At 53.5% G+C, this 18,443-nt stretch overlaps 2 protein-coding genes across 8 annotated transcripts in view; both read left to right on the top strand.

Moving 5' to 3' along the window:
- The first annotated feature begins 27 nt into the window (after window positions 1–27).
- Window positions 28–4,272, top strand: ISG15 (ISG15 ubiquitin like modifier). Of its 2 annotated transcripts, XM_084785351.1 has the most exons (3): window positions 28–444; window positions 2,856–3,079; window positions 3,741–4,272. In XM_084785351.1, the coding sequence occupies exons 2-3, from the start codon at window positions 3,077–3,079 to the stop codon at window positions 4,221–4,223; spliced, it is 486 nt and encodes a 161-aa protein (XP_084641477.1). In that variant the 5' UTR covers window positions 28–444; window positions 2,856–3,076; the 3' UTR covers window positions 4,224–4,272. The 2 variants fall into 2 exon arrangements, with proteins under 2 accessions (XP_084641477.1, XP_084641476.1); XM_084785350.1 differs by lacking the exon at window positions 28–444 and having other exon boundaries at window positions 2,843–3,079.
- Window positions 4,273–6,090: 1,818 nt separating this feature from the next.
- AGRN (agrin) overlaps window positions 6,091–18,443 on the top strand; it is a 32,430-nt gene continuing 20,077 nt past the window's right edge. For 2 of the 6 annotated variants that reach the window (XM_084785330.1, XM_084785329.1), the window contains exons 1-3: window positions 6,093–6,401; window positions 8,165–8,426; window positions 17,658–17,705. In XM_084785330.1, coding sequence (XP_084641456.1) covers window positions 6,195–6,401; window positions 8,165–8,426; window positions 17,658–17,705 — 517 coding nt within the window. In that variant the 5' untranslated portion in view covers window positions 6,093–6,194. Of the gene's footprint in view, window positions 6,402–7,779; window positions 7,874–8,164; window positions 8,427–16,642; window positions 17,198–17,657; window positions 17,706–18,443 lie in introns of those variants that run through there. The other 4 variants (XM_084785333.1, XM_084785332.1, XM_084785334.1 and 1 more) reach the window with 4 other exon arrangements.

The following is an 18,443-nucleotide window of genomic DNA, read 5'->3' as shown; positions in this document are numbered from 1 at the left end:
GGTGAACCCGATGCCAAAGTCCTCTACCAAGAGGGCAGAGCACTAAAAGGAGCACTCTGGTTAGATTGGTGATGAAAGTGGGCCGGGCGGGGGCTCCTGGCTCACTTCCATTCGGACAGTTCACGATCACCTCGTAGGAAACCCAGAAGGAAATTTCTCCAAAGGCTAGAAGACAAATTTTCAGGACTGAGAAGCTTGCAGCCGTTGATCTCCTCTTTCTAGCAGTTTCAAGTCTGCTCCTTGTCTGCTCAGCTGAACAAGTCTTGCTCATACGCAGTGTAGTTCCCAGCTAGGAGCCTGTAACACAAAGGCCCTGGAACCAGCTCTGGTAGAAAGATGAACACCAGGCACAGACACTAGAGGGAGGTCGACTGATCCCTGTCAGCTGTCTGACAAGGGACACAGCTGATACCACAGGGCAACGGAAAGACAGCTCTATGCAAGGTAAGGATATCAGTGATGACAGAAACCAGAGGAGATGATGTTGTCGAGCTAATGATGTATTATGACTACCCCACTACCAACTACGTCCAGCAAAAAAGAACTTAAAAAAAAAAAAAGATCTGTGTGAGTTCAAGGTCAGCCAGATCTACAGAGTTCCAGGACAGCCAGGGCTCCATAGTGAGACCTTATCTCAAAACACACCCCTCTCCCTGCAAAATTATGGCAAATTCAAAAAAATTTTTTTTCAGAGGAGGATAAGAAAAACTGGGCCATTATTATTTTCATAGTTACTACTGTTTTCACTCTAAGTTACACAGCAGGACATAAAGACATTTAATAATCAGGTTCCCAAGCACAGCATAGCTTGGCAGCTGCCTGTATGTGTTTATTCAATGGAGACCATAGTAGGGGCTAGACACTACTAGTATTTCAAATTTGGCTTAGTAAACTACAGAAAGTGGCTAGTTTGTTGGGTTAGAGAAATTGCCACATTTGTTTATTTATATTCATTTTTTTATTTGGTTTTTAAAGACAAGGCTTCTCTGTAACCATGGCTGTCCTGGAACTCACTGAGATCCACTTGCCTCTGCCTCCCAAGTGCTGGGATTAAAGATGTGCACCATCTCATCCAGCTTGAAAATGCCACTTCTGGGGGCAGTGGCTGGAGAGATGGCTCAGAGGTTAAGAACACTATCTGTTCTTCTAAAGGTCCTGAGTTCAATTCCCAGCAACCACATGGTGGCTCACAACCATCTGTAATGAGATCTGGTGCTCTCTTCTGGGACACAGGCACACATGCAAGCAGAATGCTGTATAAATAATAAATAAATCTTTAAAAAAAAAAAAGAGCACTGTCTGTTCTTCCAGAGGTCCTGAGTTCAATTCCCAGCACCCACATGGTAGCTCACAACCACCTATAATGAGCTCTGACACCCTCTTCTTGCCTACAGAGGTACATGAAGGCAGAGCACTATATACATAATAAATAAATAAATCTTGAAAAAAATCTGAGGATTAATATATAACTCAACTGTTAGAGTACTTTCTTAGCATATATGAAGCTCTGGGTTCTATCCCCAGCACTGCAGAAATTGGCACAGAAAATGCATAACTGTAATCTCAAAACCTGGGCAACAGAGACAGAAGGACTAGTTTAAGGCCAATTTCATAGTGAGTTTGAAGCCAGCATGGGTAACACTGAAAAACTCTCTCAAAAAACATAGCCATCAATCATGGGGTTTTTTTGTTTTTGTTTTGTTTTGTTTTTGAGATAAGGTTTCTCTGTGTAAGAGCCCTGGCTGTCCTGGAACTGCCTTTGTAGTCCAGGCTGGCCTCAAACTAACAGAGATCCGCCTGCTTCTGCTTCTTGGGTGCTGGGTTTACAGGCATTTGCCATGGAGCCTGGCCCTCAATCATTTATCTTTATGTAAGCAATAAGATTAGACACACCTTTAATCCCAACACTTGGGAGGCAGAGGCAGGCAGATCGCTGTGAGTTCGAGGCCAGCCTGGTCTACAAAGCAAGTCTAGGACAGCCAAGGTTACACAGAGAAACCCTGTCTCGAAAAACAAAACAAACAAACAAACAAACAAAAAGATTAGGCTAGGTTGGCCTTGAACTCAGAGATCTATCTGCCTCTGCCTCCTAGCATTCCATGCCCAGCTACAATAAGATCTTAAGCCGGGTGTGGTGGCATGCCTTTAATCCCAGCACTCGGGAGGCAGAGGCAGGTGATCCCTGTGAGTTCGAGGCCAGCCTGGTCTACAAAACGAGTCCAGGACAGCCAGGGATACACACAGAGAAACCTTGTCTCGAAAAACCAAAAAAAACAAAACCAAAATACAATAAGATCTTAATAAACTGTTATAGGATAGAAATGCTTCCTACAGCCTGGTGTGGTGGCGCACGCCTTTAATCCCAGCACTTGGGAAGCAGAGGCAGGTGGATCGCTGTGGGTTCGAGGCCAGCCTGGTCTACAAAAGGAGTCCAGGACAGCCAAGGCTACACAGAGAAACCCTGTCTCAAAAAACCAAACCAAAACAAACCAAAACAAACCAAAACAAAAAAATGCTTCCTACAACCTTCCCCTGCAACTATTATCCTAAACTAATAACCATTAGTAGCTGTCTTTGGGCAGTTCTGATTGTCACTACATTATACAGTCTCTGAGTTAATTATTGTGACATGTTTCAAGATAACTAGTTTCCAAGCTGACAAATGAAAAAAATGTTTGTTTGTTTTTTATTATTATTAGGTCTTGTTCTCACTTCTACATGCCTTGTAAAAGAACCCGAAGTGCTGGATGTTTAGGGAGTTTCAGAGCACACAAGCCGAGTTGTGGCCCTAACCCCTGAGAGCCAGGCCTCTCCTTCACAGACACAGTTTCTTTTCATTCAGTTTTGTTTCCCAGAGCCCCCGCACCCGCCTCCATTGACGATATGCCTTGGGAAAAGGAAACTGAAACAGAAGGCAACTCTGGCGTCAGGAAACTCCGCCTCCTGATACCCACAGCTCACCCTTAAATGAGCTGGCCCCAGCCCTTGGCTGTGACAGCAAGCAAGCAGTCAGAAGCTGAGACCAACAAAACCCCCTCGAGTTCCTGCACGGGACCTAGTGCTCACACCTACAGCCATGGTGAGTCCAGTCTGGGGCAGAGGCAGGTGGGGTCCCTTCTAGTTGAGTTTCCGCTATTCCTTGGTAGGGTCTTCTAGAGGCAGAAGAGTCACAGTGTGGGAACAGAATACAGTTGTTCAAAGTTCGATTTCTAGAGAAGGACTGGGTTCCTTGTCTGCTCAGCTACCAGCCCTGGCTCCCTTCGGGCTGGACCCAGAAGGATGTCTTGATGGGTGAACTGAAACAACTGATGGTTGTGGGGAGCTGACCCTTCAGAACTGGCTCCTCTGTATCATCCATCCTGGACGGCCCCCCTGATGGAGGAGAGGATGGGGGTGGGACATGGGGGCCCGGCCCTGTGACCAGCGCTTTGCATGTAGTAATTCCCAGTACCAGTGACAAAGAAGGCTCTAAACCAGTGGTTCTCAACCTGTGGGTCACGAACGCTTCAGGAGTCAAACAACACTTCCACATTAGCTGAACATCAGATATCCTGCATATCAGATATTTACATTACGATTCATAACAGTAGCAAAATTATGGTTATGAAGTAGCAATGAAAATAATGTTATGGTTGGGGTCACCACAACTCAAGGAATTGTATTACAGGGCTGCGGCACCGCATTAGGACAAAGCATTAGGAAGGTTGAGGACCACGGCTAAACCCATGTGATGTTTGCAGGCCTGGGACCTAAAGGTGAAGATGCTGGGGGGTAACGAGTTCCTGGTGTCCCTGACTAACTCCATGATGCTGTCAGAACTGAAGAAGCAGATCGCCCAGAAGACTGGCGTGCCCGCTTTTCAGCAGCGCCTGGCCCTAACAACTGGGGAGATGCTACAAGACAGTGTCACCCTTCTCAGCCAGGGCCTGGGCCCTGGCAGCACAGTCGTGCTAGTGGTAGACAAGTGCAGCGCCCCTCTGAGCATCCTGGTGAAGAACGAAAGGGGCCGCAGCAGAGTCTATGAGATCACGCTGACACAGACTGTGGAAGTGCTTAAGAGGCAGGTGTCCCAGCAGGAGCAAGTGCGGGAAGATCAGTTCTGGCTGAGCTTTGAGGGAAGGCCCTTGGATGACAAGCAGCCCCTGGGGGAGTATGGTCTAAAGCCTCAGTGCACAGTGATCATGCATTTGCGCCTGAGGGGCGGTGGGGAGCACTATGCCTAAGGCCCCTATCCAGAGCCAATATTGGTAATAAAAGATGATGCAATAAAAAGTCCTGCCTTCTGTTTGCTTCTGCTCCTTCGGAAAGGAGTTCCTTTCCATCCATGGTGAGCAGGTCCTGGGTTGGCAAGTTAAAAGACAAGGATTTCACAGTTAGAGCCAAGTGAGGGAATTCTCCTTCCAAACCCTTTGGGTAACTAATCCACTTCTAGAGAAAGACACTTTTGCCAGGACCCAGTCCTGAGCCTCAGTCAGCCCCCCAACAGATGTTCCCCATCTCTACATATGGCTCAGGGCAAGGCAGGTCCTACCAGGGACCAGGATGAGGCTCCTAGTGCGACCAGTTGCTCCCCAGATCCTTTGGAAATAGTGAAGGCATGTTCTCGGACCTGCCTAGGTAGGCTGTGAAGGAGGGCGACGGGTTGTTTTGTGGGTGTTCCTCATCCCACCCCCTAGTCCACAGAGGGTAGGACAGGGTCTCACCACTGACATCAGTCAGTTGCTCTTTAGAACATGATCGTTAGCAAGTACACCTCATCAAGGCTGTAGGGAGGCCACAGTTGGCAGGTAAGGGAGCTTACCTGTCCAGAAAGGAAGTCGTATGGCAAATAGGAGACAACTAATTTGGAAAAGCTCCACCCCCTTCCTGCCTCACAGTTCTTTCTCTTGTCTTTTCCTCTTTCAACTTTTCTTTTCCTTTGCTTTTTGTTTGTTTCAAAACAGGTTTTCTCTGTGTAGCCTCGGCTGTCCTGGACTCACTTTGTAGACCAGGCTGGCCTCGAACTCACAAGAGACCTTCCTGCCACTGTCTCCCTGATGTGCCGGGATCAAAGGCGTGCCTGGCTTTTCCTCTATCAATTTATTCAGGCTTTGAGTCCGCCTAAGGCACAAGCAAGTCAGGACAAGTAGCACCTCCTTATGGCCCTTCAGACCTTTTAGAGAATTTGAATGGAGACGCAGAAGCCTCCTTTCTGGTTGGTGTGTTTGTGCTTATCCCGATCAGGTGACCCCAGATGTAGTAACGATGGTGCCCACTGTGTAGATGTGACCTCAAAGCCTCATTGACTTCTCCCTTCCCTGAAGCCTGCAAGGAAGACACTGCTACTCACACTTCACTCTGGCTCTCCCAATCTTAGGAAGACAGCAGTGTCTTCTCTTTTTTCTTCAACCTTCCGTAGATCCGTCGCTAGTTTGGCTCCCCTGGGCCTCAGTTTACACCCTGTACCTAGCAAGGCCAAGTTGGGTTTGTCCACAGTTGGAGAGAGGGAGGGGGCGGGGCCGTGGTAGGTTCCCCAGCAAGACTAAAGAAGGCAGCCATAGACCGGCGAGGGGCATCCCACCGCCCTACTCAGCTAAAGGGTTGGTAGGCGGGTCTGAGCGCAATTCAGACCAGTCATCACCGACCGGCCACCGGCAGGGGCGTGGCCCTGCTGGGTCGCCCCAGAGCCTATGGCGGGCCCGGTGCTGCTGCGGGGAGCTCTGTGAGCAGTCCTAGCACGGGGCGGACCTAAGGGGCGGGGAAACGGGAGGTCCAGCTTAGCTAGCCTCTCCTGTCCAGAAAGCCCTGCGGCTCTCGGCTCCCCGGCGAGCCCCTTGGAAGTCCCGGCACGTCGCCCCTAGATTATACATTAACCTGATTTCAGCTGCATTTCCTGGTGGGAGGACAGTTTAGGCGGACCGGGGGAGGGGCGCCCGGCGCCACACCTTCCCCTCCCCCAAGGCAGCCAGCCACCCACCCGGCCGAGGCCCCCGCCCCAGCTAGGCGCCGCAGTCTCCGGGCTTTGTTCGCTGCCCGCGCGGGTCCTGGGGAGCGGGGGCGGGCTGAGCTCCCAGGGGGAGGGGCGGTGCTGCCCAGTTCCCGCCCCTGGCCCGCCCCCACGGCGTCCGACCTCCCACCTCCACAGCCTAACTGCGGTCCAGTTCTGTCCTGCCCCCTGAACAGTCTGGCCCGCGCGCTCTCCGCCGCCTTCCGCCATGGCCAGCCTGCGGCTGTGTTTCCCGGCCCGGCTGCTACCACTGCTGCTGCTCTTGGTGGTGGCCGCGTGCACCCTGCCCGGCGCCAGCGGGACGTGCCCGGAGCGTGCCCTGGAGCGGCGCGAGGAGGAGGCGAATGTGGTGCTCACCGGCACAGTGGAGGAGATCCTCAACGTGGACCCGGTGCAGCACACGTACTCGTGCAAGGTGGGCCCCGACAGGACCCCACGAGACCCCAGCCCTCTGGAATCTCAGCCCACGGGCCCTTTTCTCCGTGGCTCCCATCCCTGAGGCCCGCCCGTGGCGTGCCGGCCGCCCTGCTGGGACCCCGGCCCCAAGCCGTGGGAACGAGCCCGAAACGCTTTCTGCAGCCCCAGCTCGAGCTCCCTTGGCGACAGCCAAGCCCCCGGGTGGGGCACCAGGTCCCGGAAAACTCTGCAGCTCTGGGCGAAAGTTACTGCGGAGCCGCTGTGGTTCTTCTCACGGTGCCCAGGCCCCAGCTGCGGTAGTGACTGCCCCCCGTCCCCCTCCCCCCACCCCCCGCTCCTTGTCCAAAGCCCGTCTCTCTTGTTGGAAACAAGTGTACATCCTCGCCAAAGGAAAGGAATAGGGTTTGGGGAGGTGTGAAGTGGGAACGGACTGTGGCGAGGCCTCTACCAGGGCGAGAAGGGGTGGTCCGCAGAGAGGAAGGGGTGCGTAGTCTAATCCGCCAGTCCAAGGAGCCTACGTAAGGTGCTGCAGGGACTGGGTGTCTGAGGAGCGGGAGCAGAGGGCTGTGGCTGCGTCTCCGGTGCACGAGGACCAGGGGCAGGTGCTTCATTCTACCCCTGGAAGAACCGGCTTCCCCTACCGTACAGTAAAAGAGTCAGCTCTGCCTCAACTAAAGCTGAATTTGAGAGCACCTTGGAATAGGTGTGGTGGGTACGCTCAGAACACCCGTTGCTGGGTCTTCTAGCCCCCTCAAATCACTTCACTGGAAATAGGATTATCCTTGCTTTTGGGGATGGGAGTGATGGTGACTTCTTGTAGAGTAGTGTGTGTTCATGGAATCCCCCGCCGGGCCCCCTCCTCTCACTGCCAAGGCACTTTGCCAAGTCCCTGCAGGATTTTCCCGACTTCCTCCCCGCTGCTCCTGGGTGTGGCTGAGGTGGGGGAGGTGTGAAAACTGTGAGCTTCCCCCGTTTGGGTTATCTCCCACAATGGGGGGGGGGGGCAGGAGGGCAGGTAGATGAGGTTCTTCAAGTCCCTTAGGTGTTGCGACTCTTGGGTGTCCAGCAGGAGCAGTCAGGTGGACAAGCTGCCCATCGTCTTTTTTTTCATCTCTCCATTCCAATAGTCCAAACCCCCCAGAGCACCTGAAGAAGGGGCCCCTTCCTAGAACTCCTTTCCAAACAGTGTTTGGGCTCCTGGACTTGTCCTGTGGGCACTGCAGGCTATATCTTCCAGCCATAACTGCCAGAGTGGGTGCCCTCGGGGCCCCAAAGGAAAAGATGGAGGGTGGGGCCGACTTGCGTTGCCCAAACTTGACTTTGTGGTTCAGAGCTGCCTTGTCTGCACAGACTCAGGCAGACTATGGAGCAAAGAAGTGTGTCTTTACTTCCTGGGAGAGAGGGTTGTGAGGGTTCCAGCTGGGATCCTTTTCACCTAAGTCCCTTCGCCTAAGGTGCTGGTCCTGAGTGGTAAGTCCTAACTGAGATGGGCCCTTGGAGTTGGCGTTCGGCTATTACACTGGGAATATGACCAGGTGGTATGCCGTTTGTGTGTCATCTCATATCCGGGAGGTGTCGGCTTCACTGTAGCCTTTGCTGAGGGGCTGACTCACAGAACTTTGAACATCTCTGCCCACGGCTAGAGTCCACGGTGGACATTGGCTTGAGCTAGTGAGACCAGAGAAGAGAAAGGGCCCAGGTGTTGAGTCTGGAACCCTAACCCCGTAGGACCAATGCACTTTTACCTCCGTGTCTGCCCAGGTTCGAGTGTGGCGGTACTTGAAAGGCAAAGATGTGGTGGCCCAGGAGAGTCTGCTGGATGGTGGCAACAAGGTGGTAATTGGTGGCTTTGGAGACCCTCTCATCTGCGACAACCAGGTGTCCACTGGGGACACTAGAATCTTTTTTGTGAACCCAGCACCACCCTACCTGTGGCCAGCCCACAAGAATGAGCTGATGCTCAACTCCAGCCTGATGCGGATCACTCTGCGGAACCTGGAAGAGGTGGAGCTCTGTGTAGAAGGTGCGTGGTGAGGGCGTCCCTTTAGGGGCTAGTGGCTCGCTGACGGTGACAGAAAATGTATGGGATCTCATAGTGGGGTACAGAGGAGAGCTTGCCATGGGCAGGAGAGTGGACCATCGGACTGCTTACCTGTGATGCAACCTTATTGCTCCTGGCTCCATCTTTAGCCACACAGTTTAGACGCCCCAAAGTCTGATACTAGCTGTCTTTGTTTGGTCTTGGAGGCAGCAACAGGCTGCTGCCCTGCAAAGAGACAGGTGTCTCTGCTTTCTCTCCCTTTTTCCTCAGCACTCCACATTGCCCCTTGAAAGACCCTTTTCTATGGAAGCTGGGACCAGGTGAATGGATACCACTTGTCTTGTCCCTACAGAAGCCTAAACACCTGCCTGGATTGGACCCATACATTTAAGTAAACCCCTGAGGCTAGGCACAGGGGACCGGAAGGTGGGGAGCTGCCTGAATGTTTCAGAGGCCCACAGTTTATAGCTCTGTGGGATTGGGCTGCCGTCCTCTAGAAGGTGACCCTCCAGGTCTCTCCTCAGGACAGCCCCTGTTGGTGACTGAAACCCTTGAGGGTAAATGTGATAAAGAGTGCTTTTTTTCCTCTCATTGCTACTACATCCTGTCTGTTCCCTCTTGGCTAGCTGGAAACGGCTCGTAGGGCTGGGGACAGAAACTTCCTTCTCAGGGTAGTGGCAAGGGTCATGACTTCTGGTCCTCTGATGGGATATGTTTGCCAGCCCGGAAGACTTATCTCCTTCCTGTCTGTCTTTCTGCTTTGATGCTGCCTTGGCTCTTGAGTAGTGTCTCTAGAACCCTGTCCCCATGCTGGCCTTGGGGACACCAGTGTAGGAGGGGCAGGGCCAGAATGGGAAGCCCTGTGGCCTCTCAGCCAGCTTGTGGGCTCTGAGACCTTATCGAGCCAGAGGTCCTAGCACCGGTGTGGAAATTTGTGATTTGGGAAATTGGAAGCGGGAAAGGAAAGGGAGGGTGTGTATGTGAGGCCAAAGGTGTATATGTCAACTTTAGGTTGAGTAGGGGGCCGGGGAGGAGCTGCAGTTCCTCGTCCCTCCAAGATCAAGAGGGTGAATTATTAATAGCCGGGTGGATCTAGTAGCTCGAGGGTCCATGACTCAGTAACTGAGGACTTCCCCTGAGATCAGAGGTCATGGTAGGGAGTTTACCCTGGACAGAACAAGGCTTAGCATCTCACCAAAGCCATCTATGCTCATGCTACACTCTGGCTTTGGTGCTGGCAGAGCCCAGTTTGGAGCAGGAAAGCTGGGGAGAAGGCCCCGCTTCCTGTGTTCCTGTGCACTTGTGTATGGCTGACACTTAGGGATTCTTAGCTCCCAAGACTCACAGACCAGCGTTTTACCAGTGGAGAGCCCAGGAGTAGCCGGGGGCGGGGTGGGGCCAGCGCACAACAACAACAACAAGGGACAGGACAGAGACTGAAGGCTCCTAGGTAGTAGAGCCAAGGAGGCTGAAGAGATGCCTTAAGGTGTGTGGAAGGTGGGGTGGGCTGGGGCAAGGAGCCCGGACACCTCTGTAAGAAGCTTGAAACGACACATTGGTTCTGTTGTGAAAGCAGATTAGAGTGCAAAGTTGGGTGCTAAGACAAGGTCAGAACACCCAAGGAGCCATCAGGGCTTCTGGTCTAGGATGGGAATGGAGACATCCTGCCCCTCTGAAGCTGGCTGTTTCCTGAACTGTAGGTGATGAGGCTTTGGATCCTCACGTTTGAAGCAAACCATCCCTCCAACCTGACTTCCCATTTGCCTCCAGGTCCCCTTCTCTGCCTCACCCCCACTGGAAACTGGGTGAAATCTGGGCCACTCCTGACCTCTTATTCACTCCAGGAACACCCCCAGCCAGCCAGCCTTCCCCCCCTCCCCCAAAGGCTCCTCTGGTCCTCTGCTTGCGGAGCCACATTCCTGGCATAACTGGGGCAGGTATGTGCCCTTCCCTTTGCATCACCTTTGGGCATGAGTGACTGCTGCTCCTTTTGGAAAGGAACCCTTCACGCTGACAAATTCTCTCTACTGCAGATTAAGGGTACTGAGCATAGGCCTAATACTGCCCTAACCTCATCTCTAGAGAAGGTTGGATTAGCCGCTCCCTGAAGCCCCCACGAGAGAGAGACACAAGCCTGGCTGGGGACCTGCACTTGCCTACTGAGAGCCAGGAGCAGAGAAAGGAAGTGCTGTCTGGAACAGACAGCATCTGGCACAAGGACAAGGCAGGGGGCCAGGGTTGAGTGAGCCTGGCACCAGACCAGCCTGGCCCCTCCCAATTCCGAAGCTGGGGTCCTGGTGACTATACTCCCAGGCCTAAGCTGGCCGGATAGGTTCTCCCCTCACTCTTTGCTAGGTCAACTATCCAGGGCTCTCAGGACAGAGTAGAGGAGCTCCTGGGGCCAAGGCCCTGGATGGGAGCAGCCTGACCCCCTAAGGCTGGTTTCTGGCACTGGCATTGCCTAGGGTATTGTGACGGTCCCTCGGCTGTTGGGAGGGCTGCCCTCCGTGCAGACTTACACTCCCATTGCCGTGTTCTTTCCCCACACCTCCCCCACATTCCTCCTGCCGAAGTGGGAGGTGGCTCTCCCTTTGGACTACCACTCTGCAACCCAGAGTCCTTTGAGGGCCCTCCCCCTAGGCAGGTCCAGGCTGGAGGCTGCGTGGTATCCCCGCTGCTTTTTGCCCAGAGAAAGGCCTGGCCAGGGAGGGAAAGGCCTCTCTCCCACACCAGGGAGTTCTGGTAAGAAGTTGCTGCAAGAGTGGACTTGTCTCACCTTTGGGCTCACTGAGGCAGCGTTGGAGGGTGGGCTTTGCTTGCTGGAATCAAAGGTGCTTGCTTATAGGTGATTGACAGGCAGGGTACTATAGGTTCTGTGGAAGCAGCCTCCCTTTAGTCAGGCGCAAGCAAGACTGAGCAGGTGGAAGTTATTCTTGGCCTTTCCCACGCCCATCCTGAAGAAGATGCTCTCTCCTGTCCCTTAGAAATAGGGAAGGCAATTTTGAAACCACTTTTGTGTACATGGATCTTTCTGGACAAAGCAAATTCTGCTCTCACATGCTTGAGCCCTCAAAGCAATGTTGTGGGCATGGGACCTGAGGAATTGGGAGAGTGGGACACTGACCCAGGTCTGTGGCTACTCACCAGTCCCTACAAGAGAGAAGGAGTGGAGGACACACTCAGGACCATAGGTTCAAGAGGGTCCTGTATCCCTGATTAGTAAGGACCCTTTGTTGCTTCCTGTGCCTGCCTGGCTGCTCTGCACAAGAGGCAGAGGTTACAAAAGGGTGGGAAACGCTGTCTCTTGCTCCTTTTGTGAGACGCAGGTCAGTTGTTTACCTCAAGGTAGAGATAGAGTCCCAAGCCATTGAAGCCCTGCTGGGCACAGCAGTTGTCATAACAAGACTGCTCATCTGGAGCATTTACCATCAAGAGGAGGGCTCTATGACCCTGTCCCTCCTGGGTGGGGGTGGGGAGGGGCAGGCAGACAGTGTCCGTGTCCCATTTTGGAAGCTGGAGGAGTTGTTAAGGTCTATGGTGGAAGCCAGGCGTGGTGGCACACACCTTTAATCCTAGCACTAGGGAGGCAAAGGCAGGCGGATAAACTGTGAGATCGAGGCCAGATTGGTCCACAAAGTGAGTCCAGGACAACCAAGGCTACACAGAGAAACCGTATCTTGAAAAACCAAAAAATTAAAAAAATAAAAAGGTCTATGGTGGAGGAAGGGGAATGAAGGGGTCTCACCCCTCCCCTCCTCAGCACCAACCCTGAGAATTTCCTTTGAGGAAGGCCTCCTGCAGGGCAGTTTACCAGGGAATCTGCTGTGGCCCCTTCCCAGGAGGCAGGGAAGTCTGGAGGCTCTGTTCTCCCGAGTGAGGGATGTTCCCAGCTGTGTGAACTTTGTATAGATACGGATGCCCAGGCCCACAGTTGGGGGGTGGAGGAATTCTCACTATCTTGATTTTCCTGGGTTTTAAGTGGTCAAGTCCTGGCTGCAGTTCTCCTGTGACTGTGATCTCAGCATCTGTTTGCTGTTGGTTCTGTTGGGTCCACCTCAGCCCCCTTACCTGATGGAAAGGCACGGGCACCATTTGTGAGCTCTGCTTCTAGGAACGGGTGAGGTGGATCGCAAACATTTAAAATGAGGGATCTGAAGCCGGGCTTGGTGGCGCACGCCTTTAATCCCAGCACTTGGGAGGCAGAGGCAGGCGGATCGCTGTGAGTTCAAGGCCAGCCTGGTCTACAAAGTGAGTCCAGGACAGTCAAGGCTACACAGAGAAACCCTGCCTCGAAAAACTAAAAAAATAAAATAAATTGAGGGAATCTGTTTGAGCTGCTGTGAAGACAAGAGACCAGAGACCTTTGTCACTGACCTTTGCAAGCCTGCCAGATCCTTCCCCTCTGCCCCCTATCTGTTGCTAGCCTGAGGTAAGTTTGAGAGCTTCCTGGACCAATACGTCCTAGGCCCCAGAAGATGTAGACTAGCATTATGCCTGTGTAGGCCTCTATACCTACTAGGGAGGTTTCAATGCATATGGAAGAGCAGAGCACAGATACCATAGTGGCAGAAGGACTGAGGTATCTGTCCCCTACTCTGGGAAGGAAGCCATCGGGTGTGAGAAGTGACATGTGTTCTCACCCATCATTAGTTCCATCAGTGCTTTCTCGCGTGTGTCCAATCACCACCACTCCACAGCCATCCCCTGTGGGGCTCATGGGGCATCCTGTATGCTGTTGCTACCACCTCAGAGGTTGCTGGTGTTTTTAGTGGCTTCCCAAGGAAGGAGTTGACTGCCCTGGAACTGGAGTTACAGACAGTTGTGAGTTGCCGTGTGGGTGCTGAGAACTGAACCCTCTGGAACAGCAGCCAGCTATAACCGCTGAGCTGTTTCTCCAGCCCTGTATCCCAATTTTCTAACTTAATTCAGCCACCCTGCAGAGCAGGATAACTGGCCCGAAGCTGGCAAGAGGAACCCTGGAGGCCCCTTCACGCTGGCAGTTGACCAGGGCTGAGTGCTTCTGTCCTGCTGTGAAGTGCTTATGTCTAAGGCCGAGGAGGGGAGGAGGGGAGAGAGAGAAAAGGCAAGGTGCAGTTTGAGGCCAGACATACTAGGTCCTGAGCAATACTGCGCTGTCCCAACCAGGGCAGCCAGAATTGAGCCCATCAGGTACCCCTATTAATCTGAGCCTAGAAATGCCCACAACCGAAGAGAACAGATGGGCCTTACCCTGGCTTGACTAGAGGCCGGAGAGCGGGGGAGCCTACTTGCTGGGTGAGACCTGTGCATTGGGGAATTGAGTGTGTGCTGAATGTCTGGAAAGGTCTTTCCCTTGGGCTCCTCAGTCATCTAACCCCAGCTCTTTACCTTCTTTTCTGAGGGAGCGGAAGGCTATCTAGAAAGGCAGAAGTGTCATCTGCATGAGAATGGGACCAGTGAGCTGACAGTAGCCCGGCTCAGTACCTTCTCCAAGCCCCATCCCCCAACCTCCCCTGGTCCCGAGAAGAACCAGAACCTAGGGCCACACCCATTATGCCTGGGAATGAGGGACACAGAATGGCTGGTGTGTGTGTGTGCTGTCAGGTGGGGGATGCGATGCCTGTAACCCTGAGTGACTGCTGGGAAGCCGGGGTACTTAGTGTCTTGGCTCATGTAGGGTTGTGTGTCGATAGGGTGTGAGCCCAGAGGGGGTAAGCTTGGATCAGCATCCTGTTCATTCTTGGGCTTGAGCCTGCTGGGGCAGTCTAGGCTGAATAATTTTGTCTAAAGATCCCAAAATAACTTCAGTAGCCTGTGCTCCCCTCCCCCACTGGCCTGGAGCCTCAAAGGCTCTTTGTTTTTTGAAGGCATCCTGCCCCTGCAGGGGGCTCAGACACTGACTGGGGTTTGGTGGGGCCAGGCTGCCTGCCTAGTTCCCTTTCCCATGGCTGGGCCCAATAGACCTCGAGCCCCATTTTAATGTTGCCCAGGGCTGACTAGAGCCTCATATGAGCACTGAAAAAATTAGTCTATTGAGACCTCTGCAGTGGCAGATCTCAGGGCTTCTGCTTAGGGAAAGGTAGTGAGCACAGGCTATATAGCAAATTTTCCAAGATCACTTGAGGCTTCTTCTGCCAGCTCTTGCCCAGAGTTCCCACTAGCGGTGGGGCCCAGTCTTCTGGGACCCTGGTTCCTGTGTGCCCTGTAGAGCACACTGGGACAATCCAGGGCTGAAACACCACACCCAGTAGTGTCGTGTGGCCTGCTGGGTATTGCCTAGGGTACTTGGCCTCTGGCGCTATCTGTGGGGCAGTGAGACAAACAAAAGATGTATATGACCTGTGTTGGGCTCCCCAATTCTGCGTTCTTTTGCCTCTTTGGCCAAACCCTGCCTTGGGAGCTGAGAACTCAAGACTATTCCTGGTAATGGGGGAGCTAGCATCACAGACTTCTGTGCCACAGGTGCATTTAGGGCCAGAGCTCCCCTGAGGAGAGGGTGAGGCCATTTGTGAGTGGAGCTTTCCAGTAGTTAGATCTGACGCTGTCCTAGTCTGCAGGCATTTGGAGTTTCCTCTAATATTTCAGTAGAAGAGTGAGTTTGGGACCACAAAAGATGGAAAACCTCTTATTATGGGTGATGAATGAATGACCCAATGGAGGATGGCCCTTCGTACAGGGAATGGAAAGGCTTGGAAACAGAGAAGATACATTGTTATCGGTGAGGGTACCAAGTGTCTGGCCAGCGAGGCCTTGGAGAGGTTTCAGCTGTAGGTAATACTGCAAGTAGGGCCCTTTCCAGTGAGTGTGCAGTGAGGGTAGGGAGTCAGGGCCCTGGGAAGGGCAGGTTGAGGACAGGAATGGAAGAGCTCCACAGACAGGAGATGGCCCCTGGTAGAGAGAGAGATGGGGCTGATGAGATGGCAGAGAAGCTGGACTTCCTGACAGGTACAGAAGCCTGACGAGAGCCTTGCGCCGTGGGCACTGTTAGAACAGGAGCTGCTTGTGTGATTTCAGCTGAGATGAGGACTTAGCAGGAGGGTGGCTGTGTCAAGTAGGGATGGTGTGGAACCGGCGTATCCCTCAAGCTTGTGGACAGCTCACCAGAACTAGGTAGGCTGCGCCTCCATCCTAAACCCTTTGCTCCTGGTGGCCCTGCTGGAGTTTGCAAAGTAGCCTGGGGGCAGGGGAGTGCTCAAGGGATGGCTGGAGTTCCACAGCTGTTTGCATGGACTTATTTGCATGTTTTCTCATTGCTGGGGAGTTGAGTGAATGGGTAGATTAAAGTGTTATTTTCCATTACAAGGGGAAATGTAGGTGGGTGGTTTCTGAGCCCATCACCTTACTGTCCAGCTTGTACCTGCTTAAGCATTTTACATGCCCCTTGGGGATACACACACACACACACACACACACACACACACACACACACACACACACACACACACACACGGCAGAGCCTGCAGGAGCAGGAACAATACAGGCACTAGCACAAAGGCACACTGAAGCACAAGCAGACGAAATCCCAGAACTTAGTCCTTCCTGCAGGCCCAAGTCCCCTGTGGTGGTGACTCAGGAACCTCTCAGCCCAGCCAGGCACTGAGTGATAAGGGAGGACTGCTTCTGGCTGCTGACCCTCTCACGTGGCCGCCTCCTACCTCACCTTCCTCAGCAGCCTCCATAGGGTGGGGGCCCAAGCAGCTGCCTCCTCTCCAGGCCCAACCTCTATCCCCCTATGACAACACTCAGCCCACTCTTACTTCTCCCTCGTCCTCCAATTTCTAGCCCCACCGCCCGGTCACCACTTGCTCCTCCCTTGGTCCCTGCCCTCTTACTAGCAGCACCACCACCCCTCCCCAGGCTCTGCCTCTATCCAGAGCTGCTGTGTCCCCTTTGTACACCTTGCGCCCTGGTCTTAATCCACCCCAGCCTCTTCGCTCCCAACTGCGACTCCCCGTGGACAGTTGAGTCCCCAGAGACATCTTCCTTTGTCTCTGCTCACCGCCACACACACACACACACATACACACCCGCCCCCTAGACTTTCCTCGCCCCTCACTCACTGCCCCAGCCTAGCAAGGAAGAGAAGAGCTGCACTGCTTGCTGCCTTGGCTGCTGCCGCCGCCGCCGCCGCCGCCACCGCTGCTACCGCTGCTGCTGGAGGTGGGCAGGCGCCTCCGCGGTTCTTTATTCTCCGAGGCTGTTGCTCCTCCCGCTGCTGCCATCGTGCTCCCGCCTCTGCTAGACAGGAGCAGACAGGCCCTGCATCGGCGCTCCTGGTCTCTGGGGCCTTTTCTGCAGTGCAGACTCCAGGGGCTACAGAGAGCACCACTCGCTAGTGGGCAGAAGAATTGTAGTCAACAGGGGTTGCCTTGGCTCTCTTCATCCTTTGCCTGCTTCTGAGCTCACATTTGGGATTTCTGCTTGGAGAGAATTCTGCTTATTTCCTACCATGAGCCTGGAGGGCTGGGGAGGGCCTGGTGCTCCCCTAGCCATAACCGGCTAAACTTTGAGATCACAGCTACCATCTGCTGCTGCAGGGCACCCAGCATGGGGGGAGTAGCTCCGAAGAGGCCTAAGGGCACTCCGTAAGAACCCCCACATCCAGGAAGTGGGCTAGGATTGTATCATGCCTCCTCTACCACTGGAACACAGACCCAGGCAGCAGCCTGGTGCCTCCACGCTGGTTCGGTACTTCATGATCCCCTGCAACATCTGCTTGATCCTGTTGGCTACTTCCACGTTGGGCTTTGCGGTGCTGCTTTTCCTCAGCAACTGTACGTGGCTGCTGGGTGTACCTCCGTCCTGATCACTGAGCCCTCGTCTCAGTTTACTGAGGATTTCGGGGCAGTCGGGGTCATGTCAAACCCAGGGGTTGTCGTGGGCAGGCATCTTTTCCTTCTGGGTATTGGATAGGTCACACTAGATTCCTAGGCCTGTTGTGACCTGTTCTTCAGTTCTTAGTGGTGCAGACCTTCATCCTGAGCTGCAGAACACCAGTGAGAATTGGCAAGGGTGTGTCAGTGTTGGGGGATAGGGAGCAGGGACGAGATCTGGACTTACCCAGAGAAAATGGTTGGAGAAGAAAACGGGCTGTGAAGTTGGAGGGGCAGAGAAGAGGCCAGGGCCTCCTCTGTCTGCCCTGCCTTGGTCAGTGAACTTTTTAGCCTTGCTGGTTGTAACTGGTGGGTGGCTAAGCGCCTGCTGAAAGAGGCCCTAACTTCTTTCCTCCCCTAGACAAACCTGGAATCCACTTCACACCAGCTCCTCCTGCGCCTCCTGATGGTGAGTGTGGTGGTTGGGGCCGGTGGTTGGCGAACTGATAATGGGGCGGGAGTGGACAGGGTTACCAGAATTGGAGCTGTTTTGTATTATGTACATCAGGTCTAACATTTGGAATAGTAGGCTGGACGAGAGGGTATGGACCCCTTTCATGGAGTCCTCGGTGGTCTTTAGGTGCTGGCTAATACTCCCGAGCAAGACCAGTCTTAGAACCTACAAGTTGGGAGACATCAGAGAATTTGTATGAGGTTTGGATGGAGCACTAAAGTCAGTCTGTTTGTAGAAGGGGGTTCCTTTTCTTTGTCTTTTTCCCTATTCAGGAAAGGGTGGGGCTGGAAACAGACAGAAGCACAGAAGGGAAAGTGGGCCGGGTAGTGGGGGAGGGCCCAGTAAAGCCAGTGACAGCTGTGTGAGGGCTGGAGGGCCTAGGTCTGCCCCTGGGGTGGGGGAAGGAAGCAGATGATGGAAAGGACAGGCTAACTAACCTTTTTCATGGCATTGTGGGCTGGGGCCAGCACTCCCAGAGGGCCTGCTAGTGTGTAGGCTTCTGTAACTAAGCTAATGATAAAGAGAAGAGGAACTGAAGGTGTTACAAAAAAAGCAAAGACTGGGCATAGACTGTTTCTGCTAGCCCAGCCAGGCTTCTCACAGCAAGTGGGGTCAGTTCCCAGCTCTGTTCTTGGAACCTATTACCCTATCAACTCTGCTGCCTGGGCACCTGGCTAGTTTTGTAGAATTATA

The sequence above is a fragment of the Acomys minous genome (assembly GCF_964271855.1).
Source record: "Acomys minous genome assembly, chromosome: 6".
NCBI classification, from domain to species: Eukaryota; Metazoa; Chordata; class Mammalia; order Rodentia; family Muridae; genus Acomys; species Acomys minous.
Note: the sequence above shows the minus strand (reverse complement) of the source record. Positions and strands in the feature narration are given on the sequence as shown.